The following is a 26634-nucleotide window of genomic DNA, read 5'->3' as shown; positions in this document are numbered from 1 at the left end:
TTTCCACACCGTCACAGTGTGGAAGTGGTATTTGGTCCTGTAGTAGAGCCTGATTGTTTAATGAAGTCAGAAAGCAGAACTAATGCTAATTTGTTCTTCTTGCAGATGTAGCAAGTCCCTCATCTTCCAAGGCTGAAGCTGAATCATCCGATGAAAGCGAGGACTCCTCTGAATTTGAGTCAAGTTCAGACTCAGATGATGAAGATGAGGATGATGAAGATGAGGAGGAGGAAGAGGAGGAAGAGGTGGCTGAAGATCAAGACAGAGAAGCCATGGTTGCTGAAACAGAGCATGAACCTGCTAGTCATGAGCTTCCTGATGATGAGAGGGAGACTATTTTGGAGCTGTATCCTGTGGATGACTACATGGATGCAACAGGCTTGGGACTCGCAGAGCCAGCTTTGGCAGTGAAAGATGAAGGCATGGAAGAAATCAAGGCTGGGGAAGGTGAATGTGGTGAAGTCCCAGAGGCATCTATTGCTGCTGAAACACTGAAACACTTGGTTATGGAAAGAGACCAGGAGACAAAACTTGCTCTGTCTCCCATCTGTAGGCCAGGTATGTCCTTTCATGTAGTTCACTGTTTGTTGTGTGCATTTCCAAGTATTCTCACAGCATCCAATATGCACGGTTTTGTATTTCCTTTGTTCTCTTTCTTCCTTTTAGCTCTAGGCTAGGGCTTATCTGTACAGGGAAAGAGGTCTGTGCTGAACTTTCCTTCCTAGTAAGGAGCGTTACACGAGTCATCAGCTACTAAAAATACTGTGGTTATTATATCCAGAATCTTAGCCTGAGCCACTTTAGTCACTGTCCTACAGAAACTGAACAGTTGTCATCATTTGAGGGTGACTGATTGGGTGGTGTGGTGGCTAAAGCTCAAGATAGAAAAGCCATGGCTGCTAAAACAGAGCAGGAATCTGTGCTTAATGAGCCACTACTGGCTCTTTTTGGTTTTAATACTGAAGCAGTATGTGACTGGGAAGCTATATGGGGCAGGTGAGTGGAGTCTCAGAATTATATCTGGTTCCTAATACTATTATTTGTGGGTTTTTTTTTTTTACTTAGTCCTTTTGAGTGATACTCCCTGGTTTTCTGGGAGAAGGAAGTCTTCATTCAATACAGAGTTGCATTTAACCCACAGAAATTAGAAACCTTTTGCTAGAACAGGAGTGAGATGCATAAAACTTGACAAATTCTGCAGCTAGCGGGGAATTAAAAAGTGAAAAACTGGAGCCAACAGGGAGATCCCATTGAGCATGGCCTTCAGTGTGAGCCTTGGTGTAGGACTGGTGGCTGAGGACTGCTGGGCAGTATTTTGCTTGTTGGAGAGCTGGAAACCCAGTCCCTGCACAGGCTGCTACTCCTTGGCTGCCATAAAATCTGAAAGCCATGAAGAGGCAAAATGTTAAACTGGGCAGGGCAAAGAACCTTTTTGCACAGATCCTTTCTAGAACAGGTCAGTGTGCAGAAAGGACATAAATCTGGGGAGACCTGCATTTGGGCACCAGCTCATATGGAATGAGCATTACAAGTAAGCTGTGGGAACAAGCTCTAACTACAGCATTCCTCTGGTGCAGCCCAGCCTGCTTGTCCAGGAGTTACAGAGACTGGAGCCTTCTCCAGCGACTCTGGTTAGTTCAGCACAAATGGGGAATGCTGCTCTTTCAGCTATCCAGGCATTTTCACCTCCTTTTGCTCTCCCACTTGAAAATGTTATTTTGAGCTGCCTAACAAGATTCACTGTTGATTCCTTTTGGACCTGGCCCTAAGTGGGTAAATAAACTGCAGACAAATGAGCTTGCTGCAGAGAGAGCAGCATATAAATTGCCTCATTGATACCATCTGAGTGTCTCCTCATTCATTACAAGAGCTTCCCATTCCCTTCATGTTTTGTTCAAGAGTGTTACGCTCCTCCCTTCACTGCTCCCTCCTTGGAGAGCTCAGGGTTCTTCTTGGCCTTGCAATTAGTTTTCATTCCCACATTAGAAAAGCAGATAGCTTGGGGCTCTGACAGCTCTTCTTCAAAGTCCTCACCCCACAATCCACTAATTCTTTTTATGTCTGTACAAAAGGTGGGCAGGGGGTTTGAAAGCAGAAAACCTTCGTTCTGGCCTGTGTTATAGTTAATCCTCAAATTAATAGTGTGGGTTTTTTATGGTCCATTAGGAATGTCTGTGGTAGCGTCTAATTACTCCACACTCTGTGCCTTCAAAAGGTAAAGCATTGGAGTTTTTAAAGCCTCCCAGTGGAACTGAGCTGTTCTGTAATTGTGGCATCTTAAACATGCCTTTACTGACAAGTGGTGAGGAACGGAGAGGAAGCAAAGCTCCTGATTCTCCTTTCTTTCCCCCTTTTAGAGGAAGAGTCCGAACCCACTGCCATGCTGGAGCCAGAGATACAGGAAGGTCCAAAGCCTGACTCTCAAGATGAGGAGGCGGCGCTCTGTCTCTCGACTCCAGTGGGAGTCTTTGGAGAACCTCTGCCCAATAAAAGCAGCTTCTTCAGCAAGTCTGAGGACAGCAGCTTAGAAGCTCGTGTTAAAACAAAACTGCCCTCTGCAGCGGAGGAAGACGAGCGGCTGCCTCGCACGCCTGGGCTGGAGGTGATGATCCATTCAGAGACTGATGCTCTTTTGCTTCCGGCCCACAAGGTGCCATCCTCCATGCTTCCCTTACCATCCACTCCTGGTAAGGAAGAACCTTTAGTCCCTCCAGAAAAGTTCCCTGAACACTTACTGGTGACCAAAACGTCCGTGGAAGAGGAGATTCCAAGGACTCCTGGGCGGGACATTTTGGCCAAGTCTTCACACCCCTTTGCGAAGTCGCAGAGCACAGACACTGTTCCAGCCACGCCAGGAAGCGATGCTCCTCTTACAGGAAGCAGTTTGACCCTCAGTTCCCCTCAAGTCCCAGGGAGCCCCTTTTCCTACCCATCCCAATCTCCTGGCATCAACAGTGGCATTCCTCGGACTCCTGGGAGAGATTTCACTTTCACGCCTACTTTCCCAGAGGCTGGTGCTACCATTCCTTGCCTTCTGTCTGGCAAGAAACAGTCAGAGGATGACCTAGATGAGAAACCCTTTAAAGAGCCTCTTGGTGCTTCCCTTACGATCAGCATGAACAGTGTTCCTTCCCCTATCCCCTTTGCCAGCCCCCCACAAGCAGATTTCCACACGGACATGGGTTTGCCACCTGATGAGCCAATACCTGTAGCAGTCCTGCCATGCATGCATGGAGATGGAAGAATGCCCATTGAGGAATGCAAGGCAGAAGTAAAATCTGTTTTGCTCTCATCAGAAGTACCCCCTGGTGCTTCTATTCTTCCTCCCCCCGCACCACCTTCTGTCCTCCCCAAAAGGAGGCCAGGGCGGCCCAAACGGTCACCACCTTCTGTCCTCTCGTTGGATATGTACTCGGGCAAAACCATAGAACCTCCTCCTATGCCAGTGGCCTTGGTGGAAAGTGCTGTGGGCAAAGAGCTGTTGAGTGGACATCCTGATGCTTTCTATGGACTAAAAGACCCTGAAGCCGTCACCCTGGACTTCAGGAATGACGGTTTCCATGAGAAAATTGCAGCTGAGACAGTTGCAGAGAAACTGCCATTTAAGGAACTGGAGAACCAGTGGAATGAAGACTTCAAGGAGGAAGAAGCTCATGCGAAACCTAAAAGGCAGTGGCGAAGGCAGAAGAAGTCACCTGAGCACCTCCCAGCGATTCCTTCCCCTGAGTATTCCCCACCCCGGCCTCAGTTCAGGCCACGCTCCGAGTTTGAGGAGATGACCATTTTGTATGATATTTGGAATGGAGGCATAGATGAGGAAGATATCAAATTCATGTGTATCACATATGACCGCTTGTTACAGCAGGACAATGGTATGGACTGGCTCAATGACACCCTGTGGGTATTCCATCCTTATATCCTTTCTCACTGGCGCTCTGCATTACACAGCACGTGTAAGATGCACTAGATGGTCACTGTGTAGGACTTACAATGCAAAAGACTAAGCTTGTTGGTGGAAAAAAGCATTTGCTTACTCAAATAGCAATTGCTTACATCAGCAGGGAATTTTAGACTGCTTTATTCCCTGAAGCTGCAATACAAAAATACTGCAGAAGTGGCTGTTCCTGCTGCATTTCAATCTAGGACTGCAGGGACAATCTGTATGCTCCTCTTCTGGGGAGGCTTCTTTGCTAGTTTGAGAAGCTTCTGTCTGCATTTAAACCAGACTTTCTTTTTCAGCTTGCCTGTGGAATTTCGAGTCTGCACATACAGGACTTTAACTTGGGGCTAAAACTTGCTGTAAAAATAATCTCACCATCTGTGCCCAAAACGATGAGCTGTGGTGCTAGCAGCTTTAACTCTTCGAGTTTGAAATACTAATAAGAGCAATGGCTTCTCAGTGGCACGTCAGGGACAGACACAGCCCTGGGCTGGGGGGGGAAGGTACTGGGGGTGCTGCAGCGAAGAGTATGAGGAGCACTGGCTGGTGCTAACGGGGCAGGATCTGGCCCCATCCCCTCCCTTCCTGCCCGTCGTCTGGTGATCAGCAGCGTAGGCTGTAGCTTCGAATCTTTGGGAGCATTTTTTGGGGACACAAGCTGAGAACAAGGTCCTACACATGTACAGCCACCAGTAGTGATGTCCAGAACAGCGCCTAAAAGGCTGTTCTTATAATCTTGGAACTCTATAGTAATGTTTTTAGGAACGATATATGGGTTTATGTGTTAAAGAAGACAAATGCACCACCTCATGTGTTGCTAGAGATTGTGTGGAGTTAAAATATCTCATCCCTTACTCCCTGCAAGACGCAAAATTTGATGATCTTAAAGGTGTTTTCCAGCCTAGCTGACGCTATGATTCTGTGAAAAGCCCAAACCACTCAAAAGAGTCAGTGATATGATACTAACACTAAAAAGCAAGTGGAGTTCAGTGCTGAGCTGTGCAGTTTCATCCTTTCTCTGCCTCTCGAAGGGCAACATGAAAGATTAAATTTATAATGTTCTGTCTTTCTACCAGTAACAGCCTTGAAATGGATTTAATTGTTTAAAGGAAATATTTTTAAAGGATGATGAAAAACGTCATCCCTGGTAATTCTCAGTCTGTGTCTGCCCCAGCTGGGGAAGCAGTTCCAAAACCAAACCAGTTGCAAGGTGGGAGTAATTTGCCCTGCAGTGGTGGGGGTCCACAGCCAGCAAAAGGCAGAATGGGATGATTGAGGGTAGGGGCTTGCCCGTGACCAGGGGCTTAAATGTTTGTGTTTGGCAACCTACATGGTGGAAGTATTTGAATTCCATTTCCCCGTTGATAAGGATTATTGTAACAGCAAATTTACAGTCACTTTTCTGCAGCCAGTTGCTGCTTCATCAGGTGTGAAAGTACCTGCAGGGCTCACCTGCTTTGCAGCAAGCTCACACCTCAGCACACTGATTTCAAGGCCATTGCTCCTTGCTTTTTATGGTCCTTCTGCTTCTATTTTCTGGTGTTCAGGGTATGTTATGACTCACAGGGAGCATTTTTGTGTAGAACTTGATTGTCGCAGGCTTCATGCCCTTGTTTTTGGGGTGAGCTGCCCCTGTCCTTGCAGCAGCCAAAGACCTTCTGGCTGCTCAATGCAGTGGCTCTTTGCCAGGCCAGCTGCACGTCTTGACTGATCAGGACAGTGAGGTTTGAAACATCTGCACAGGGTCTTACCCTTCCTAAAGGGTCTGAAAGAGCTGGTTTACCAAAGCCTGTGAGAGCAGCATCTCTCTCCCTGCCCTTTGGGCTGAGGAGCATCTGGTCTTAGTCAGTGGGGGTGATTGCTGCTGTGAGATCAGTGTGGTGTCTTCAGGGCTTGGGGTGGCTGCAGGGAGTTTCTGGGGGTAGAACAAAAGTGTGTCACTCAAAACAGGGAAGATGGTATATCCAGATGGCTGGGCAGCTGCTGTCTGTGTACATAACGGGTGCTGTGGGGAAATCCTTTCTCAAACAGGTTTCTTTTGACAGCTTAACCTTTTTGAGTTTAAATTTTCATTATCTCTTTACTTCAGTTTCCCAAGTCACGCAGCTAAGAAGGAAAGACCGTGCTTGCTTACCCTGTGGGCATGTGGGCTTAGTGATGATTTTGACTTTTCAATAGGGTTGGGTTTTTTTGCAACCCTCCAAAAACCTTCCTCGTTTTCCAAGCTCCCGGCATTAGCTCCATGTACCTATAGCAAGTTTTGTCTGATATCCACCGGTGGCTGTGTTTCTCCTTAACTTCTTCCCACCTACTAGCTTTTCTACCCCCAAGAAAAAGAAGCGGGATGATGGGATGCGGGAGCACGTGACGGGCTGTGCACGAAGTGAAGGCTATTACAAAATTGATAAGAAGGACAAACTCAAATACCTCAACAATAGCCGAGCTTTTGCAGAGGAGCCTCCAGCTGACACACAGGTGAGAACATGTCCTGTGCTGACTGCCAAGGTGCAAATGGGATTTGGTGTTATACTGTGTCACTCACAGTGGATGTTTCCTGCCTTTTGGCAAGGAGGGAGGTGAAGGTGTTGCTATGCCTGTGTCAAGTCGGTCATCCAGGAGCTGCTGGGGAGGTGTTAGTGTTTGATGTGGGATGTTTTAGGAGGCCACACATTCTGCAGTGGTGTGTTTTAGCACAAAGGATCACTCACAGGGAAGCTGCAGGGTGTTGGGTCTGTTGGGTCAGCTTTGATCACCCGTTTGTCCTCTCAGGGTATGAGCATCCCTGCCCAACCTCATGCTTCTACCCGGGCTGGCTCCGAGAGGCGGTCAGAGCAACGCAGGCTCCTCTCCTCCTTCACTGGTAGCTGTGACAGTGACCTGCTCAAGTTCAACCAGCTCAAGGTGGGTCAGCCTGTGGATTGCTACTTTGTGCAGGGTCTGGTTGGGAGCAGGCTGAGGCAAGAGCAGGGCGCTTCCTGCCAGTTTGGTCTCACCTCAGTGGTGCCCATCTCACCATTGGGCACTGCTGTGTGTGATGGAGGATTGATTGGTACCTGGCTTTCCTGTACTTCCATGTAATACAACTTGATACAACAATACAACTTGATACAGCATGCAGTACAAATAATCATGTAAAGAAATAGGGACAGAACAGTCACAGGGAAAACATGACACTTAGTCCAGTGTACTCACTTGTGAGAAGCAGGGATTATGGCTATAAAAGAGTATATGATGATTAGAGAGCCATCAGGGTTATGCAGAACCAAGACCATTGGCCTCAAAGGGTCTGCTCTCCCTAGAGTGTGGTCAGTGGTCAAAAAACCTCAAGTAGTGCAACTTTGTGGGACCTCCCATGACATCTGTCCTGCCTTCTTGTCACCACAAGACAGAAGGAAACTAAAATGAGGTTGAAGTACCCCAGTGCTGCTTGTGCTGCAGATGCTGGACCTAGGGACGGCCTTTCCCTTTCTGTGCTGTGCCTAACTCAGGGTTGGGGTTTTGGGGTGTTTTCTTCATGCAGTTCCGGAAGAAAAAACTAAAATTCTGCAAGAGCCACATTCATGACTGGGGCCTTTTTGCTATGGAGCCCATTGCAGCTGATGAGATGGTGATTGAATACGTGGGTCAGAACATCAGGCAGGTAAGCTGGACTGGGGGTGGAACCTGAGCAAAAACCAGCCCTGAAAGAAGTGCTCTCAAGTATGACAGCAGGGCTTGGAGTCCCTGCTGTAAGGTGTTAGATACATCACCTAGGCAGAGGTTAGCATGTGGCTTGGAGGTACAAAGGTGGGATTTTCAGCAACCCATAAAAACTAAGTACTCAAATCCTGAGGAGATAAACCCATCCTGAGCTTCTGTTTTCAGTTAGGTCTGTGTTCTCTTGAGGCATTTGGGATCGTGTATCTGTTGAGTGGCACAAGCACAGCGTTGTGTAGATCTCTGCTCATGAATCACTTCTGCAGCGTGTCCTTACATGGGGTTTTCTGTAGGTCATTGCTGACATGCGTGAAAAGCGATACGAGGATGAAGGCATTGGGAGCAGTTACATGTTCCGAGTGGATCATGACACCATCATCGATGCCACAAAATGTGGAAACTTCGCCAGGTTCATTAATCACAGCTGCAATGTAAGTACCGGGGGTTTCCATAGGATTGTACTCTGCCATCCTGGTAAACCCATCGAGTCCTTGCTGGCTTTGATTGGGGCCATGTTCAGAAGTAGCAGGAGGTCACAGGGTTGTGATTAAATGTTAATGAGCTGCAGCAGATCAAAGCAGAGTCTAAACCAGCGTAAAGAGATTGTGAGGCACGAGAAGTGAAACACGCAGCAAGACAAAGAGCACTCAGAATCCTCCTGACTCTGCTGGGGGGCCCTGACAGACGCTGTTCAAACCTCTCTAACAAATATTTCCTTAAAACAAACCTAATTTTAGCATTGGTATTCAGAGGGAACAGTCTCCTTCTAGTGTCCACACTGGGAAAGTGTTTTCTGCCCTGGCAGTTGGAGAAGCTGCTTTCCTGTCTGCTCCCTGCTGCAGTCTACACTCAAAGGCTTGTCTGCCTGAGCAATTTATTAAACATTAGTTGAGCTGCTCTTAGCCTGTGACAAACTTGGTGGAGCATCATCCAGGCTCTTCTGCACCATAGATGACCTGAATATACATATTTTGGAGGAGCACAAAGAGGGCTGCTCTGTTTTCTGGCTTCACGCCTCCCTCTCTCAGCTTTCCCTGGGTCCAGGCTCTGGAAGCATGATTGAGACTGTCTAGGGAAATGACTGCCCTGCTTTATTTTAACTTGGAATAATTGTGTGGAGGCTGGGAAGCTATGGCCAAAAGGAGCCTAAATCATGACCTGTTCTCTCACCTTTGCAGCCAAATTGCTATGCTAAAGTGATCACGGTGGAGTCTCAAAAGAAGATTGTCATCTATTCCAAACAGCACATCAATGTGAATGAGGAAATTACCTATGACTACAAGTTTCCAATTGAGGATGTAAAAATCCCATGTCTCTGTGGCTCTGAGAACTGCAGGGGAACCCTGAACTGAACTCAAGGTTCCTCGTCACACTTGCACCTTCGGCCATGTCAAAACTGTGGTAACCAGGTGTGGTTGCACTTTGCCAAATAAAAGAGGAAAAACAGAAAAAACCCAGGAAAAAAAAGGAAGAAAAAAAAATTAAAAAGAAAAAAAAAAAAAAAAAAAAAGAGAGGAAAAAAGAGAAGAAAAACCCCAAGTTTCGCACTTCTGCCAGGATCATGAATGACAGCAAAAGCGCACACGCTTACGAGGACTGTTCATGTTTCAGGTGCTCTTTCCTTTTCAGATCCAACGCGCACACAAAAAGGTGATAACCATTTTGTGGCATGGTCTATCCAAACACTAGCTTCTCTGGTCAGTCCCTACAGTAATGCTCCAGAATGGGATAATGGTACCTTTTTCTTTTTTTTTTTTAATTGTTGTTCTAAACCTTCATCTTTTCATCAATGCTGCTACCTTTTTCTCATCAGTTCTGTTGGTTGAAAAAGACATTCAACGTTTAAATGTGAAGCAGAGACTGAAAATGCCATATAGGGTTTGTTGGGAGCTTGGTTGGCTGAAATTGCACAGATTTCTCAGAGTAAGCTGTAAATAAATGTAAGGTTGATGTTACAGAGCAAGCCAGAGGCTTGAGGGTGTGTGAATGGGGCTGTGTGTGTGTGTGCTTGGGTGTGTGTATGTATGGAGATGTGTCTGCAACCAGACTCTAGGTGAACTGTCCTGCCTTTTCGTTAGGGATGAGCCTGAACAAGTCCCCCTAAACCAGACACCCCGGGGAAGAGCCAGGTCAGCTGCAGACCTCAACGCCTTGGGCTTGTCTCTAATTTTCATATGTCATGCTGGTATATTGGGGGATCAAAACCTCTGCACCTGTACGTGAAAAATACTTGGATACCACAATGACTAGTAAGGAGACGAGTCAGTAGTGTCGCTGTAGCATCGTGGCACGGCGTGTGGCCTTTGGGGATGCCTGTTTCTTGGAGACTGGTTTGTCTTGCATGCAACTAAGGCTGAAGCTGAAATTAAGTGGACAATTCAGCCCATGTTTGCACTGTAGAGACCTTGCCCTCCTTGGAAGCATACACTACGGCCCACGTCTTTGATAGGATTTCCTTCCTGTAGATGGGAAACAGGCTGATGTGTGTCTCATATTAATTTTCTTTCATTTTTGTCTGCATTTCCCTGCCCTTTCAGCATTTTACATGGAATATTTGCTCTGTCCTTGGATGTGGGAAATGCCTCCTGTGATAGGAGCGAGCTGCACCGTGCTGCTCTCCTCCCTCTGTTACTCAGTAACCTGGCCTGGGGTGGTCCTATCTCTCCAGTAAGAACAGGGTAAAAGTGTCCCCGGGAGCAATCCTGTCCTCCCCCATCTACAGCATGAAAATGAATGCTGCTTTAAATTGGGAAGGCATGTTTTGAAATGATTTTTTGATATATTTTGTCCTTGTAGGTGTGCTGAGGTGAAGGCTGCAGCTCTTTGAGAGGTTCCATTTAAAAATGGGACAAAGCACCAAAGAAATACTTCTTTGGATGTGATCTGGAAATGTTAGACGACCGTTCAGGTATAGACAGGATCAGTTTTTCAACTTGCATTGAACTTCTCCTGCTTTAAAAGTAGAGATTAGTTGTACTAAAACCTTTTTAATTGGCTTATAAGGGGAAGTTGCAATGTCATTATGAAATGAGAAGATGATCTGTGTAACTAAGCATCTTCTCCCCACAGAACAAATTGCACAGCTGTGTTCTTGTAGCCTTTCAAAATCAGGGATAATTGCTCTATCACCACAGCTCCACCACCAGAGGTTGCCACCTTGCAAAAGAGTTTCCTGGAAGGTTTTCCAGCTGCTGTGTGGAGCTGCCAGGCCCACACTGCAGTTCTTCAGACAAAAAAGCCTGAAAGAATAGGAACACACAGACTGCTACGAGCTGCCTTAATACTGCCTGTATTTCTGCCTGAGGTGAGGAAGTTGTCACTGAGATTGGACAGCCCATAGTCTCATCTCTTGGTTTTGTTTTGGTTCGTTGTTTCCCCCCCAGCTTTATAAAGCAATTGGGTAACAGTGACCCAGAACCTAAAACGATGAGAAGCACAACTAGTTTCTGTCACTGAACGTTGGTTGTAACTGCAGCGATGGCAGGAGCGTTTGGGAGCTAAACCAGCTGCTCAATTTTGTTGTATTTTCTGGTTAAGTCAGGTTCATCTTGTGTCGATGCTCCAGCTGGCATCTCTACAGCTCGGCCTTTTACTTTCAAAGCTTTGGAAATGCACAGAAGTTTCCTGTTTCTCAGAACTGAAGCCCCTGCGTGTGGCAGTTCTGCCGGTGTCCTTGGCCTTCTTCCTTTCTGGTCCATCAGACCAGTGCATTAACGGTGGTTTTGTGGGGACAAAGACACCCCAAATGGCTCAGTCCCTACGTACCCATTGACAGTGTTGCATTTCCCAGCATATCAGTGTGCTCTGGATGGGATTAGCCCCTGTGGTTTGCCTTAATCTTTGTTGAGGAGAGGTGGGGAGGAGGCAGGTCATGGTCTTCTGAAACAAGACCTGCAGGTTGGGGTTCTTCACTGCATTTTTAGGAGCACCAAAGGGATTTGGGCACCTAAATCACTTGGGTACTTCTGAAACTGCCTATATATAACTCATCTGTTTTTAGGATCCCAGACAAACAACATGGGTTTTTGGAAGAGCCAAGCTCCTGGTAGTTCCCCAGTAGGAAACGGAGCTGTTGGACTTCTGAAAAATCACATTAGTCTGGTCTCAAAGCCAAACCTGAGGCTTTTCTCCCCCATCTTGGCTTGCAGAGTCCTACCTGTGCAGCTCTTGTCTCAGACTCCAAAGCTGCCCCATCCCCAAACCAGATTATTTTACAGTGAGGATTCTAAGTGTGGTTTAGTGAGTTCCATGAGCTGCTGCAGCTGCCTGTGGCTGCCCTGTCCCAGCACGCTGGTGGGGTCTCATCAGGGCAGGGGAGCCCTGCAGCCACGGACGTGGTTTTGGAAGGCAGCCCCATGGAGATACCTCTGTAATCCCTCCTGGGCCCTTTGGCTTGTACTTAGAATGGGGTGAGATGAGGGAAGGGCAGGAGGTGTGTGATTCACGCCCCAGCCTGGATCAGACCCAGTGTTTGCCTCCACAGTCAGCACCCTGGCACCCCATGGAAGTAGTGGCAAGGACTAAAAAGAAACCTCACCAGCATGTGCTGCTTTACAGAGAGATTTACTGAAGTTCTTTGCTGGAAAGCCTGTCCCCAGTTTCTTTTCACCTAAATTGAAACCTAAGGCAAAAAAGAGAGACCCTGTGCTCCCTGCGGAATTCTGTCTCACCAGGTGAAGTGACCCAAGAGAACAGTGCAAAAGCTTTGGAATTAGAACTTAAACCTTTAGTTTCCCAACGTGAAGCTGGCTGGGGTTCAGGGTGCAGATGCCTCCACAGTTGGAGTTTCTAGGAAGTGAGCTCTCTGCTTGCAGATCCCGCCTCCTGCTGCCCAACACCTTCATTTATCCATCCGGTTCTCCCCCCTGTTTGCAATTTCAGGTTGGTCCCAATAAGTGGTCTGTGACTGTTGGGGGGTCCAGGAGGGGAAGGGGCTCATCTTGCAGATATTTATATTATATAGAGCAGCTTATTTCTACAAGGAAAAACAAAACCATTTTTAAACTCCAACAAACAGTAGTTTCAGTTCCGGTTTTTGTGACCTTTTTCAGGGATCATTTCAGTGCATTTCTGTATAAAATAAAAATTTAAGGAAAAAAAAAAAGGATTTTGAAGTATAAAAAAAGAAAAATGCATCTTCTGTACATAGGCAAAGTCAAGAATCTTCTCTTCAGACACTGTTTCTTGTAGAAACATGTTGAAAATTTTTTTGCTGATTTCTTTGTACTTCAAGAGCATGTAAATAATTTATTAAAAGTGACTATTGTAATTTGGAGTTCTTTTTAAACAGATCCCAGCTCTAAATCATGTCGAGGAGATGGGGAGGAAGAAGGACTTAAGTATAGCAAAGGAGCTGGTGGCATTTACAGCTTGTGTCAAGCTTTGTATAATGTAAATTCTGTATAAATATGTTTTGGGGTTTTTTTTTTGTCAAATAAATAGATGGAATTAGAAGCATTAAGAAACTGAAGACAGAATTGCCAAGTCAAGGCTTCTTCTTTCCCCTCCCCTCAGTCTGAAACCTAATGTGCAAAATCTATTTATTTCAAGCGAGGAAATGTGTACAGTCTAATAGACAACCTAAAGTGTATTTAAGCGAGTTTGCAACTGGATTGTTTTCAAGTTAATATTTGTTTTTTGTTTTCATGACTTTCCTCCTTAATTGCCACTGTAGTATTTGTCCAAGTGAAACGAAACACAGCGGAACGGGCACTCTAAACCCAATGGGCAGTTTTAAAAGCGAAGTGGAAAAGAACAACCCCTGCTCCCAATCCTTGCAGTTTTCTGGTTGTTTTAATTCACAGTGTGAAAATAAGGGGCCTCCTTTAAAAGGAGGTAAGTAAAATGGTTTGCAATAAACGAAAATCAAATGTTTTTTGTTCTTTTTAAGTTCCTTAAAAGAAGAAAAACCCCAACTCTGCTTTGAAGATTTAGGATTTCTGCTTTTTTTCTTTCGTTAAGCCAATTTATAAATTTAGGGATGTTTTGTGCATATAGAATCTGTCACCAGTATGTATCTTGTTTTGAAGAAAGTGTTTTTGTTGTGGATGTGTCATGCTGTATATATTTGTTCATATTTTTGTGAATTGAATACTATGTACCATTGTATTATAGTAACTTTTATAAAGCAAACCATAAATATACTGACTTTTCTTACAGAAAAATTATGTTGTGCTTAATGTATAGCCAGGGCAGCTCTTTGCTCTCAGACCCATGCTGCAACCCTGTGAGCTCAAGGAACCAGATCCAGAGAAAGAGCAATCCAAAGAGTTGAGTAATCAGCAAAATTAACTGAAAATACCATTTCTGGTGAGCAGGAAATGACTTTAAGCAACATTCTCTTGCATGAAAGAAATATGTGAGTGATTTAAGTTTATAAACTGAAAGAAAACCGTCCTTAGAACCCTTAAGAGCTGAAGCCCCTGCCACGGTGCTGGGTGTCCCTGTCCCATCCACCCTCAGTGGGGCTGCCCAGGCCCATGAGGGGTCTCTGCTCCTGCAGCCTCTGCCCTGGATTTTTCTAAGTTCACCTTTTTTTAATCACTGTTTTAACTTCATAGAAGAGAAAGCTCTTAACCTACGAAGCGAGGTGTTGGTGTAGCTGGTTCAGGTGGGGCTTTTGGGGCCAGAGGCCCTTTGGTTTCTTTGTTTTAAATCATTATATTCACACCTGAACTGAATCCTGTTACCTGTGGTTTGCAGGAGGGGAGACCACTGGGGTTTGATGTGGGTGAAAGCACAGCCTGAAGCTGCCCTCCTTGCTGGGGGCTGCTGCTGTGAACGTGGTGGTGGCCAAAGTGGCTTCTCTGAGCTTTAGAAAGAGACACCTGGAGCAGAAGTGAATGTTGTGGCTGGTGGAGGAGGGAATGGAAGAGATGGAAGAGAGCCTGGCCTGTAGGTGACTTCCCAGCTCAGTTCTTGGCTTCTATCGCTGACCACTGCAGCTGAAGGGATGGGGATGCAGGACAACCTGTGTGGGGCAGGAGGCAGCAGGGCTCAGCCTGGAGGGTGACTGATGGAGCTCATGGAAGGACTCGTGTCCAAGGAGCCTGTTCTGAGCCAAGGGCTTGGCAGGGCCTTTGGCTGCCAGGGGTTTGAGCAGCTTCGATGTTGGGTGACTTGGGAGCAGTGAGGCTTTGGAGGGAGATATGCAGCAGTAGGAGAACCCCGAGATGTTCTTCAGCAGTTGTGTGCTGGGGTCTGTGGACTCCTCAGGGAGCATTTGACCTGCAGCCACATGAACAAGGGGTAGAGGCTCCAGCCCCAACATGTTAATGTATAAGGGACTCCAGGTGTGACAGAAAAGGGTTTTATTGTGTCAGTGGGGAAGGTCCCCTTGCAAAGGACAGTGACAACACCAGGGCGATGCCCAGAGGGAACTTTGCATGTGCAGCCAGGATCTGAGCCAAGGAATCGCTGCCAATGCCAGCAATTCCTTCTTGAAACACGGGGGAAACCCCAACCCTTCATTAATGCAGGAATTTACAGGTATTAGAGCAAGACTGTTTCCTTGTGAAGGCTGAAATAGGTAAATCAGATTAAGTCTCGTTCCAGAACGTTGTTGCTACCCTAAACCCATGTGTTTAATCTCAGCTAATTCATGATTGAGTCTAAGAGCAATTAAAATCTCACAGAATGAGATGCACAGAGGCCAGCGCCTCTGAGCTTTCATCTCCCAGCTACCTGGAGTCCTAGAATTAACAGAAAACTTTGGGTAGACTAAATTTAAGCACTCCCAGATGTTTTTACTCTCATTCCCCATAGCTGCAAGTCTTCAGCACGTGCCTTAAATTTGCCCTTTGTTAAGAATTTGCTGGTTTGGATCATATTAATCTGCTTTTTAAGAGTGTGTTTGCTATTTCCCATGCTCCCCCTCCCAGGAAGTGACCGGAGGGCAGCACTGGGGCTGGATGGGGTAGGTGTTGAGTCCTTTTACATCTCTGACCCGGCAGCAGCTCCCCTGGGTTTATGGCCCTTGGGTCTGGGCTATTTACCAAAACATGGGCTGTTTCCCAGTTCGTTTGTGAATCAGCTCGTGAGGGGTGAGAGTGTTTTCAGCCCCCTCTAGATGCACCTGGTCTCCCCGTCGGGCTCCAGCACTGTCAGGTTTCCTCTCGCGTCTTGATCCATTTCAATGGCTTCAAACAGAGACTTGAAGTTCCCGGCACCAAAGCCCTATGGGGATGACAACAACATTACAGACCATGGGGATGGGCAGCAGGTCCTTCACCTCCAAAGTGGCCATCAAAAAGCAGCACCAAGAGCTTGCTGGGTGACGGTACGTGATGGCCCTAAAGTTTTCAAGCCAAGATCCTCGTGAAATCCTCAACCAACCTGGTGGTTATGCCGCTGGATGACCTCCAGGAAGACCGTGGGTCTGTCTTGAACTGGTTTGGTGAAGATCTGGAGCAAGTAGCCTTTCTCATCAAAATCCACCAGGATTTTCAGTTCCTGGAGGAAAGAAACAGGAGCAAGGGGATCCCCCTGTGTCACCCTCATCCCTGCAGAACACTTTGTGGAGCTGGCTCAGCCCCAGGCAAACCTTTTCCCCATCAGGCCGGTCTGACTCACCGCCAGCTTGTCGATGTTCTCCTTCACTTTGATTTTGGCAGTTTTCAGCCTTTCCCGCAGCATCTGGTAGTAGCTGGATGGGACATCCATGAACTGCACACCCCGCTGCTTCATGTTGGTGATCTGCAAGGCAGGGGAGACCCTGGTGTTGGTCAGGCTTGGGGCTGGTTTGTGGTAGAGGTTTGTGCCAAGAGCATGGCCTGGGACAGGCGGTGTTAGGAGGCAGAGTGAGCCTTTCCCATGGCTTTTCCAACCTCGTGTGTGGGGACCTGTCCCACCACCTCACTCTGGGCACCAGGAACAGGAGGACCCAAGATGCCTTCTCCAGGCAATGCAGAGTTGGCCACCATGGAAGGATGCTTCATCCCACCCTGACCCTCCAGAACCTCTGGAGGCCCTTTGGTCTGGAGAGGAGCCCAAACCCAAGCACTCAACAGCAGCGGGGCTCAGTCCAGAGCAGCGCCTGCCCCAGCAGAGGCGGGTGATGTGCTGTGGTGGCTCAGGCCAGCAGCCCTGTGATGAGCTCTGTGCCCAGCGGGACGGGGCAGGGTCTGCGCTCACCGCCGAGATGATGTCGGAGGTGTTCAGCGCGATGTGCTGCACTCCGGCCCCTCCGTAGTAGTCGATGTATTCCTACAGGGAGAAAATGTCACCGCATTAGTGACAGCACAGCTACAGCGTGCAAAAGGCTGGGTGTGGGCTGGAAAACATAAAGCAATATCAGCTCAGGACACCATGAAATGAAAAGAGACACTAATGGTGAGATGAGGGATAAAACAGCTCCGTGCTGGAGGCTCCCCCAGGGTTTGACAGCCCTTGGCAGACCTGAGCAGAGCCAGGGCTGCTTTCCAGCAGCCACCTCAGCACAGCACATCTGCGCCAGCTCCAAATCACTGATGTCTTCGTCCCTTTTCCTTCATCAAAGCCCCACTCCAGGCAGTAGCAGCTTGATGGATCAACCACTGGCCTCTGCTCACCTGAATCTGGGATTTCTTCTTGCCGAATGCCGGCTCGTTGATGGGCATCTTAATGGTCTCTTCGTAGTTGGTGACCACGATGGAGCGCAGGGCACTGAACTCCGTGTGCAGCTGCTTGTCATCCACTGACCAGAAGCGGTGGAAGAGCAGGTTCTTCTGGTACCTGCCCAGGCCACAAAGGGCACGATCAAGTCCCTCTCTCCATGTCCACTCTAACGAAGCTCTGCTCTGGTTTAATTAGCCTCAGCATGAGACCAGCAGAGCAGTGCTGCTGCTCCACCCCGCTCTTACCAGTCCGCCACTGGCACCATCTGCAGGTCAGGCTGGTTCCCCACAACGTGGTCGATGAAGTTGAGCTTGGCGCTTGGTCTGCAGGGGGAAGCCAGGGGTGACCCTCAGCTGGGCTCGAGGGCACCCCACAGCACAGTGGCGACCTGTCCAGCTCCTTGGTGGCACATCCCATGGGCACACAGTGACAAAGAGCTGGGCAGGACCTTCTGGGAAGTACTCACAGCTTCGGCAGCAGAGGGTCCTTGAAGAGGGGCGGGTGGTACCCAGGCAGGAAGAGGCCTTTGTAGTTGAGCTTTTCTATCAGGGTGTGTGTGGTGTCACCGTACTGCGAGAGGGGGCAAGTGGTTTTGTGGTGGCCTTTTGGGGACCTCCCAGGTCCAGGCTGCTCCCCCAGACTCCGCTCTGGCGCGGGCTCAGCTCTGCAGCTCCCTGCACTTACCGTCTGGATCACCGCGAACTTCACCTTCCCGAATTTGTCCTCCTCCACCCAGGGCTCCTTCAGCACCGCAGCGCCGCGTTCCTTGGCTTTCTGGGCAGGAGAGACAGACCCCCTTGTGCTGCAGCACCCTTGGGCTGCGGGGACATGTCCCCAGGCCCTTCCCCACCTCCCCTCGCTGTTCCAGGGTGCAGGTCGGAGCAGCGGGGCTGCCTACCTGCACGATGAAGTCGCAGTCCTCCACCTCGAAGGCGATGTCCTTCACCCCATCACCGTGCTTCACCAGGTGCTCCCCCATCTCTGCTCAGAGAAAGAGCAGCCATGGCCATGAGCAGAGGTGCTTTGCTCTGCCATGACAGTTTCCCCCTCCCAAAGCACTTACCCTCATTCCCTGGGTTGAGAGGGGATGAGAGAACGAACACGATCTGGTGAGGAAGAGGAAAGGTGAGGGATGGAGACGTGGCGATGTGGCTGCAGCCCTGCCCTTGGGCAGAGGCACCTCATCTGCAGGGTTTAATGGCGCAGATGGGTTTTGGCAGCACCCACCTGCCCAACAGCAGCTCATCTCCCCCCGACCTCCACCCCGGCAGTGGCATCATCCCCTTACCTTATCCTGCTTGATGGCGTGTGACACCACCTCCCTGCTGCCGGTCTCCAGCCCCCGGTACGCCAGCTCCTCGAACCCCAGCTTGTTGCAGTAGTAGGATGCAGCCTGTGGGCAGGTGAGAGCCCCCCTTGGTGAAGCCACAGCAGTGCTGGTGACACCCGTTCCCATGGAGCTCCCCCAAACGAGGGCAGCATCAACAGTCCATGGGGAGCAGTCACTATGGTGTGTCTAAGTCACACATATGTGTGGGGAGCAGTGGAGCTTTTCTGCTCCCCTCCAGCAGCCAGAGAAGCACAGAAGAGGCAAGAAAGGACACAGCACTGGGTAAAAAAACCCAAATCCAGTGGGAAGTGCTGCCTCCAGAGCCCTCCTGCACCCAACACGGCTGAGCAGGGCTGGCGCGTGGCCGTGAGCAGGGAAGAAGCCACCACTGAGAGCGAAACAGGGCCTGTCTCTTGTTCGTCAGTGAGGTTGGGTGAAAAGCAGCTCAGGTTTGAAGCAAAGGGATTTTAAACTCAGAGATGGTTTTTAGCAGTGAGTGACCGAGAGCTGCTGCCGCGGGGCCTCACTGCTCTGAGGCCGGTGGCCATGGCCCTGTGCACGTCCCAGTGTGCGTTTCCCTGCACACACCCCCGGCAGCCGCCCCTCGCCTTGCGCAAGGGCGCTCAAGGCTGCTGCCCAAGGCCATGCCGGTGGGACAGGGACAGCTTTGGGACACTGTGGCCGATGGGCTGCAGGGATGAACCACCCCCCTGGCAGCCAATAACCAGTGTCAACCCCGTGCCCAGCTGGATGCAGCCTCTCACCTGCTTGGCATTGCCGACCCAGAAGGTGATGGAGTGGAAATGGATGAAGCGGCCTCGCAGCGGCTAAAGGGAAAGGGAAAACAGGGCTGAGAGATGTCACCACAGCCCTTCCCACAGTGCTGCTCGTCTGCGGGCCAGGGAGAAGCAGCAGCTGTGACTCTGCAAATGCATCTCCTGTGAATACACCTGAATAAGAGAATCCCAGACTGGTTTGGGTTGAAGGGACCTTAAAGCTCCTTCAGCTCCAACCCCTGCCATGGGCAGGGACACCTTCCACTAGAGCAGGTTGCTCCAAGCCCCTGTGTCCAACCTGGCCTTGAACACTGCCAGGGATGGGGCAGCCACAGCTTCTCTGGGCACCCTGTGCCAGCGCCTCAGCACCCTCACAGCAAACCGGGTGAATCCCCATCTGCTGCCCCAGAACAGCAGCTTCCAAAGTGCTTCACAGCTGGTCCCGCAGGACCTGCTCTGTGAGTGGACGGTGCAAAGCCCTGGCTCTGGCGCTGCAGCCACCCCGGTGCTCCCCGTGAGCTGCCCACCCACCAGCCTGGCTGTTAATCATTAATTACTCCCCCAAAAAACACTCTTACACAACCCCAGTGCTGGGACAACACCTCCTGTGCTCTGATCCCCATCACCAACCAACCCCCTGCGATGTGCAGCCATGGGGGAGAAAGCACTTGGTAGGGGGAAAGGGTGGTGAATGCATCCAGCATTTGGAAATTAATGTTGCAAGAAAAGAGGATCCTGCCTAGGCATCGGGGCTGGCTGGGAAACATCCATCATCTCCCATTTGTCACTCGCCTCCCGAAGCAGAAAGAAAAAGGAAATGAAAAAATTCCAATTATTAATGTTGGTTCACAAGAAGGAACCGCGTCCTATGTGGTGCAGCCAGAGAGAAGCTTTGCTTCTGGTTGTACCGGGTAGTCAAGGAGTAAGGAATGAGTATTATTTGCAATAACATGCTGATTTTTCACAGCAGGCAGTGGGGCAGGACCACGGACATGAAATGGCTCTTACCTTTTCTCCCTTGTCTGTGTAAGTTGTCTAAAAGAGAGAAGCAGAAAGAGAGACGTTAGCAGTTCAGGAGGGTACCTCAGCCCCCAAGGAGCTTGGATCCAAAGGTCAGAGTGTGAGGCACAGCTCTTCTACACAACTTCCAGCATAGCCACTAAAACATCCGAATTCAAGCAGGATTAAACCCCATAAAGCTCCCGAGATGTCCCGTGCCATTAAACCCTGAACATTTAAGTTAATTCCCATCTGCTGTCCCTCACCATTTTTGTGCCCTGGTGATGTGACAGCGGCAGAGAGTGCGAGCGCAGGAGGACATTTAATATAGTGGTGGGACAGGGAAGCTCCTCCTCAGCTCCACCTTCTCCCACCCCCAACCCAGGGGTGTGTGTTTGGTTTGGGCTGGGATCCACCAGTGTCATCCCATGGGTGGCTTCCCAGTTGCACAGAGTCTTTTGCAGTCTTGGCTGTGGCTCAGCAGGGTGGAATGTGGGTGGTGAGTGTGCAAGTGTGGGGGCACGGACATTTCCAGCTAGGTTGGAAAAGACCTTTAAGACCACCAGGTCCAACCATTCCCCAGCACAGCCAAGGCCACCACTAACCCATGGCACTGAGGGCCTCGGCTACACGGGGTGTGAACACTTGCAGGGACGGTGACTCCAGCCCTGCCCTGGGCAGCCTGTTCCAATGCCTGAGCACCCTCTGGGGAAGGAATTGTTCCTCAGCTCCACCTAAACCTCCCCTGGTGCAGCTTGAGGCCGTTTCCTCTTGTCCCATCCCTTGTTCCTTGGGAGCAGAGACCAGCCCCCTCCTGGCTCCATCCTCCTGTCAGGCAGTTGCAGAGAGCGATAAGGTCCCCCCTGAGCCTTCTCTTCTCCAGACTAAACCCCCCAGGTCCCTCAGCCGTTCCTCATCACACTTGTGCTCCAGGCCCTGCACCAGCTCCGGTGCCCTTCTCTGGCCCTGCTCCAGCACCTCAATGTCTCTCTTGCAGTGAGGGGCCCAGAACTGACACAGGATTCGAGGTGCAGCCTCACCAGTGCCCAGCACAGGGGGACAGTCACTGCCCTGGCCCTGCTGCCACACTGGTGCTGAGCCAGGCCAGGATGCTGGTGGCTTCTTGGCTGCCTGGGCACAAGCCGCTCATGTTCAGCTCCGTCCATCAGCACCCCCAGCTCCTTTCCCATGACCAGTTTCCAGCCGCTGTTCCCAACGCCTGGAGCGTTGCAGGGTGTTGCTGTAGCCGAGGTGCAGGATGGCACTTTGCCTTGTTGAACCTCATCCCACTGGCCACAGCCCATCGCTGCTCCATGACCCTGCGGCGGTGACACTGCCGCGCCACCACGTGCCACAGCCAACGCTGCGTCACCGCTAACGCCGCGTCACTGCCAACGCTCCATGTCAACACGCCGGCCCCGCCCCGCCGGCTGTGACGCGCTTTATCCGCGGCCGGCGCCCGTCGGGGCTGTGTTGGCCATGGAGCCTCCCGGTGGGAGCCGCCCGATCACCGTCAGCGACGTGCAGGAGCTGGTGCGGCGGAAGGATGAGCTGGAGGCGCAGATCAAGGCCTGCTACGAGCTGCTGGAGAGTGTCAGTGCGGCGGGGCGCGGGCGCGGGGCGCGGGGCCGGTCCGCAGCCCCGACCCGCAGCCCCACGGACTCTTCTTCCCTCGTAGCAAAAGGGCGTCGGGATGAACGAGCCGCTGGTGGACGCGGAGGGGTTCCCCCGCGACGACATCGACCTGTACCAAGTGCGCACGGCCCGGCACAACATCATCTGTGAGTGAGCGCGGGGCGGAGGGCGCGGCGGCGCTGCCGGCTCTGCTGCGGGAGCTGGGGCTAGGGGGGCGGGCTGGAGCGCTGGGGTGGTTCTGCTGCGGGAGAGAAGGCTCCGGGAGACCTTAGAACAGCTCCAGTGCCCAAAGGGGCTGCAAGAAGCCTGGAGAGGGGCTTTGGACGAGGGCCTGTAGGGACAGGACAAGGGGAATGGCTTTAAACTGACACAGGGGAGATTGAGATGAGCTCTGAGGCAGAAGCTCTTCCTTGTGAAGGTGCTGAGGCGCTGGCACAGGGTGCCCAGAGAAGCTGTGGCTGCCCCATCCCTGGCAGTGTTCAAGGCCAGGTTGGACACAGGGGCTTGGAGCAACCTGCTCTAGTGGAAGGTGTCCCTGCCCGTGGCAGGGGTTGGAACTGGAGGAGCTTTAAGGTCCCTTCCAACCCAAACCAGTGTGCAATTCTATGATTTGTGAAGTTCAGTGAAGCGCTTTTGTGGTGTTTGTAGAACAAACTTTGGGTAAAAAATAGCTTGGTGTTTATTTCTTCTGACGTTTGCCCCATGCTACGTCCTTGGGGATGGCTGTTGCTCTATGTATGAAAAGTACATGGCTTGATAGAAAACATTCTTCAGCTGCTCAGTAATTTCTAGGTGATTGTGCACCTCCAAGCCCTGTTTTCTTGCATTTTTACTGATTTTTTGGGTAGTTTTCTGTGTCTAACTTCTACCAATAGATAAACATCTACTGGGCTGTGTAAGCATACCATTTTCTGCACAGTTGTGGAGTAGAACATGTGCTGAGAAAGACCCCTGAGTTGTAACTTGCTCCTGGTGCGTGTGTGCTGATGGTGTGACCCACAGGTCTGCAGAACGATCACAAGGCGCTGATGAAGCAGGTGGAGGAAGCTCTTCACCAGCTGCACGCCCGGGAGAAGGAGAAACATGCCAGGGACGAGGCGGAGGCACTGGCCGAGGCAATGAGCCAGAGCCAGAGCCTGCCACAGCCCTTTGCCAAAGTGAACACCGTGACTCCAGGATCTCCTGCAAGTGTATCGGTGAGCCTGGGGTCTGACAGCTCCTGGGGAACACTTCTGGACAGAGAGGAAACACAACAGATGGCTTTCTCTCTTGTTAATAAGTAGAAATAAGTTGGGGGGGATGGTTAGGGAATAAGTGCTCTCTTCCCAGCTGTATCGTTGCACCACACAGCTCATTCCAGGCCTCACTGACCATTCCAGCCTCAGTATTTCTCTTCCTGTAAAACAGGACAGAGGAATGAGTACTTGCTTCTTTCCAAGGACATGGAGAATTGGCTGAATGGTGAGATGAGTTGTGTCATAGCACGTCTCTCTCCATGTGGCTGGGTGAAGGGTGATGCTCCTGGCTTTGTAGAAGGCAGATGCTCATCTCTCTTCTCTCTCTGTCCAGGGACTCCAGGTGGATGATGAGATTGTGGAGTTTGGTTCTGTCAACGTAAACAACTTCCAGAACCTGCAGAACATCGCCACAGTGGTGCAGCACAGCGAAGGGGTGAGCTCATTTCTGCTCTAACTGCACTCTCTTGCCTGTCTCTGTTAGCCACGGCTTTTTCTATTCACTTAGATCTTCAGGATCATTGTTTCCGTGCCAGAAACAGTGTCAGGTTCAGTCTGTGATGGTTTAGCCTTGTTCTGTCCCAGCACTGAGTGAATTCCTGCTGGTTAGAGGAGAGCTAAGAGGTGTGTGCTCTTTGCTGCAAGCATCATATTGCCTGTTCTCCCCTGGGGGCTCCCTGCAGCAGCAAGCTGTGTTGCTCTGCCACCCTCATGGGCTGGCCAAAGATGCTGCCACAGCCATCAAGTGCTTTATAGTGGAAGTGAGATATCTGGAGATGTCTCCACACAAAACACTCTCAGATCTAACTGCAGAGATGTGTGTGCCACTAAATCCCAGCTCCCCTGGGCCTACCATCCTTCTGGTGCTTTGGCAAAGGAAGCAAGAAGAGCATTGACTTGGCGATGGAGAGTTATTGTTTATCTTGTTATTTTCTGCCTTTCAGAGACCCCTGAGTGTGACCGTGATCCGCGGCGGCAGAAAAGTGCACGTGGGGCTGATTCCGAAGCGCTGGGCTGGGAAGGGCCTCCTGGGGTAAGCTGCTGTTTCACTTACTAGAACAGATGAAGCCTTCACCCAGCTGCGGTGGCTTGATTCATCCCATGTCAGATCTTCTGTGCCTGTTGGAGAACTGAGCTTTTAATGTTCCCTTCTACCCTCTTCTTTTTCAGCTGCAATATCATTCCGTTGCAAAGATGACCATTACTCAGAAAACAATAAAGCTGAAGTTTGTGCCTGCTTTCTGGACTCTGATCTGCTTTGAAAACTTTGTGGTTTTGGGGAAACAAATGTTTTAGAGGCTGTGAGCTCTGGGTGCCAGGCTCCAGACTCTGGAGGAGTTCTGATGGAGCAGGGCCTGCTGCAGTTGAGAATGGCACTGGCTCATCAGGAGTAACCTGCGCAGTTGTAGGATGTGGCTTCTCAGCTCTTACACCTTGTATCAATTTGGAATGAGGTTATAGAGACCCAAACCTCACTTGATAAAGGCTCTAAAGAGCACAAAATGCTTTTGGTGATAACAGACCATTCCTTTCCACCTCCCTCGTAAAGTTCCTCACTGAACATCTTGTAATACGTGCTAAACAGTCCTGGAGCACTTTGTGGTGTCTGTAATAGTAGATGATAGTAAAGAAGTATGCAAATTTGAGACTTGATCTTCCCCAAGTTACCACAACTTTTGAAGTCACTAAACATCATGAAAGAATTTTTGGAATGCCTAATTATTTTAAGTTAATGAGATAAGCAATAGGGGGTATAATTCTGCTTTGGTTTACTTCTAGTAGCTCATATAGTAGTGATAAAAGTCCTCCTCATCTGGCTTCTCCTTTATTTTTAATTATTACTTTCTTTCTATTTGCAGTACTTGGTTTTGGGGTGCTTAAACTCTTTGAGGGGATTTTGGGGATGATTGGTTTGTTTTAAGCTTGTTTCCAGTTGAACTTCAAAATACTCTTCCAAAACAATAAAACTGAGTAACATCTCTCCACTCTTGTGTTATTATTTGGGATAATATAAGCTATTATTTTGGACAATAATTGTGGGGCAGTTTAGGTGGGTTAAACACAGATCTGCACAGACACAAAGTTGTGCCCCCCTGACCTTCCTTCCAGAGCTGAAGCGTGGGTAAGTCAAGTCTTTCATTAGCGCTTCATAAGCAGGTTGTGACATAAGTAACACATGACACTTAATGAGCAATTTTGTTACAACTTATTAACCAGACCTGAAACAGCCTGAAGAGTAGAACCCCACGCTCTGCAATCACTCGCCCAGGGCTCTGTGTTAAGTCGAGCAGGTTTACTCTTGATACTTCAAGTATTTGTGTTTCAGCAAACAGCCCCACAGAGCAGGTTCAATGGTAAAGCTTCAAAGCACAGCTCCTTGCTCAGTGATTCCTGCAGGCTTCGTGCTGCTACAGTGGAAGTGTTCCTGCAGCAGCCCATGGCAATGTTCCTTGGATGGGATTGTACCTGGGTAAACCCATCAAGCACAGTTTCACTCTGGTCTTTCAAGTAATGTTAAAAGGGTGGAAATGTGGTGGTGTTTTGCTCCATCTCTTGGAGAATGACAGAATGGGACATGTTTTGTTAGCTTAGCTCTGAGGCTAAGCCTGTGCTGCTGAACTCCAGATGCTGTGACCCACGAAGGCCATTGCATCTCCTCAATTCCCTGTGAAATCCCACTGGAAAGCTCTTGAAATGAGGTTAGGTTTCAGTCCCGTCCCATCAGCCAGGTTAATTCCTGCTTTTGGGGAGCTCATTTCCCTTTCAGTGTGGAGAGTGTCTGCGCAGTTTACAGGGCTCTCAGCTCTGTGAGGCTTTTGTAGCCTGTAGTGTCTTCTAACCAGTGAGTCCCCAGCCCCTCGTGTTGTGTGTCCTGACTAGAATGGGTTGAACAATCTCTACCAGTGTAACAAACACAGATGTTACAAAACCTGCTGTGGATAGGTAAGGTTTGAGCTGCTTCTTTGGAAGAGCACTCCCAAACCTCTGCTATGAGACCAGAGGAGAAGATGAGCTACTCTCAGTCAGAATAATGGTGATTTTCATGCTGGAGAGCAGAGAGCACTCCCAGTTTCCTACATGATCAGGGAACTGGCTGCTGCTGGGTGGGAAGAAAAGCACTGCCCCTGAACAAGCTTCATGTGCAGGTGCTGATGCACTGACCAAAGCTGCCTTCTGGCACCTAGCAGAGATGAGGCTTAAGGACCAAATCTCTGCTCCTGAAGCCATAACACTCCCCCAGCTTGAAGCAAAGGGATGTGCCACATTGGAGCTGAGAGCAGCTGAAGTTTGATGACCTGCTTCTACGCAGCAGCCTCTTCAGGTGGAGGAGATAATGTGAGCTGATAACTGAACTCCTTTCCTCTCCCAGCAGGGCACGAGGCTCTTGCTGGGCAGAAGGAAAAACAGATTAGATTTAGAAATTGTTAT

The 26634-nt window shown here is 49.7% G+C and overlaps 3 protein-coding genes across 3 annotated transcripts in view; 2 read left to right on the top strand and 1 right to left on the bottom strand.

Annotated features, from left to right (window-relative positions):
• Window positions 1-12054, top strand: part of SETD1B (SET domain containing 1B, histone lysine methyltransferase) — a 52200-nt gene extending 40146 nt beyond the window's left edge. The window contains 7 exon segments of the mRNA XM_030500985.1: window positions 106-558; window positions 2358-3914; window positions 6249-6415; window positions 6710-6841; window positions 7461-7580; window positions 7930-8067; window positions 8815-12054. Of these exon segments, the coding sequence (XP_030356845.1) occupies window positions 106-558; window positions 2358-3914; window positions 6249-6415; window positions 6710-6841; window positions 7461-7580; window positions 7930-8067; window positions 8815-8988 (2741 nt within the window). The 3' untranslated portion in view covers window positions 8989-12054.
• Window positions 12055-14929: 2875 nt separating this feature from the next.
• HPD (4-hydroxyphenylpyruvate dioxygenase) lies at window positions 14930-20775 on the bottom strand. Its single transcript, XM_030500986.1, has 14 exons — window positions 20602-20775; window positions 20345-20371; window positions 19325-19387; window positions 18519-18623; window positions 18294-18336; window positions 18129-18211; window positions 17915-18004; window positions 17697-17800; window positions 17476-17553; window positions 17185-17347; window positions 16769-16840; window positions 16208-16330; window positions 15971-16087; window positions 14930-15811 (listed from the first exon to the last, which is right to left on the bottom strand). The coding sequence occupies exons 1-14, from the start codon at window positions 20758-20760 to the stop codon at window positions 15701-15703; spliced, it is 1338 nt and encodes a 445-aa protein (XP_030356846.1). The 5' UTR covers window positions 20761-20775; the 3' UTR covers window positions 14930-15700.
• A 953-nt stretch (window positions 20776-21728) lies between these two features.
• Window positions 21729-25190, top strand: PSMD9 (proteasome 26S subunit, non-ATPase 9). The gene is made up of 6 exons (XM_030500984.1): window positions 21729-21928; window positions 22014-22116; window positions 22973-23166; window positions 23540-23641; window positions 24150-24238; window positions 24376-25190. Exons 1-6 carry the CDS (start codon window positions 21737-21739, stop codon window positions 24401-24403), a joined length of 708 nt encoding a protein of 235 aa, XP_030356844.1. The 5' UTR covers window positions 21729-21736; the 3' UTR covers window positions 24404-25190.
• Window positions 25191-26634: the final 1444 nt, after the last annotated feature.

This window comes from Strigops habroptila, chromosome 11 (genome assembly GCF_004027225.2).
Source record: "Strigops habroptila isolate Jane chromosome 11, bStrHab1.2.pri, whole genome shotgun sequence".
NCBI lineage: Eukaryota > Metazoa > Chordata > Aves > Psittaciformes > Psittacidae > Strigops > Strigops habroptila.
This window is presented reverse-complemented; position numbering and strand designations above follow the sequence as displayed.

Excerpts from the sequence above, each read along its gene's own strand:
- HPD (XM_030500986.1), bottom strand. The coding sequence starts at position 20,760 with ATGACACTGGTGGATCCCAGCCCAAACCAAACACACACCCCTGGGTTG. Across the intron at positions 18,337-18,518 it reads ACGCCATCAAGCAGGATAAG|ATCGTGTTCGTTCTCTCATC; the intron begins GTAAGGGGATGA and ends CTTCCTCACCAG. Across the intron at positions 17,801-17,914 it reads AGTTCGCGGTGATCCAGACG|TACGGTGACACCACACACAC; the intron begins GTAAGTGCAGGG and ends CCCCTCTCGCAG.
- PSMD9 (XM_030500984.1), top strand. The coding sequence starts at position 21,737 with ATGTCAACACGCCGGCCCCGCCCCGCCGGCTGTGACGCGCTTTATCCG. Across the intron at positions 21,929-22,013 it reads GCTACGAGCTGCTGGAGAGT|CAAAAGGGCGTCGGGATGAA; the intron begins GTCAGTGCGGCG and ends CTTCCCTCGTAG. Across the intron at positions 22,117-22,972 it reads GGCCCGGCACAACATCATCT|GTCTGCAGAACGATCACAAG; the intron begins GTGAGTGAGCGC and ends TGTGACCCACAG.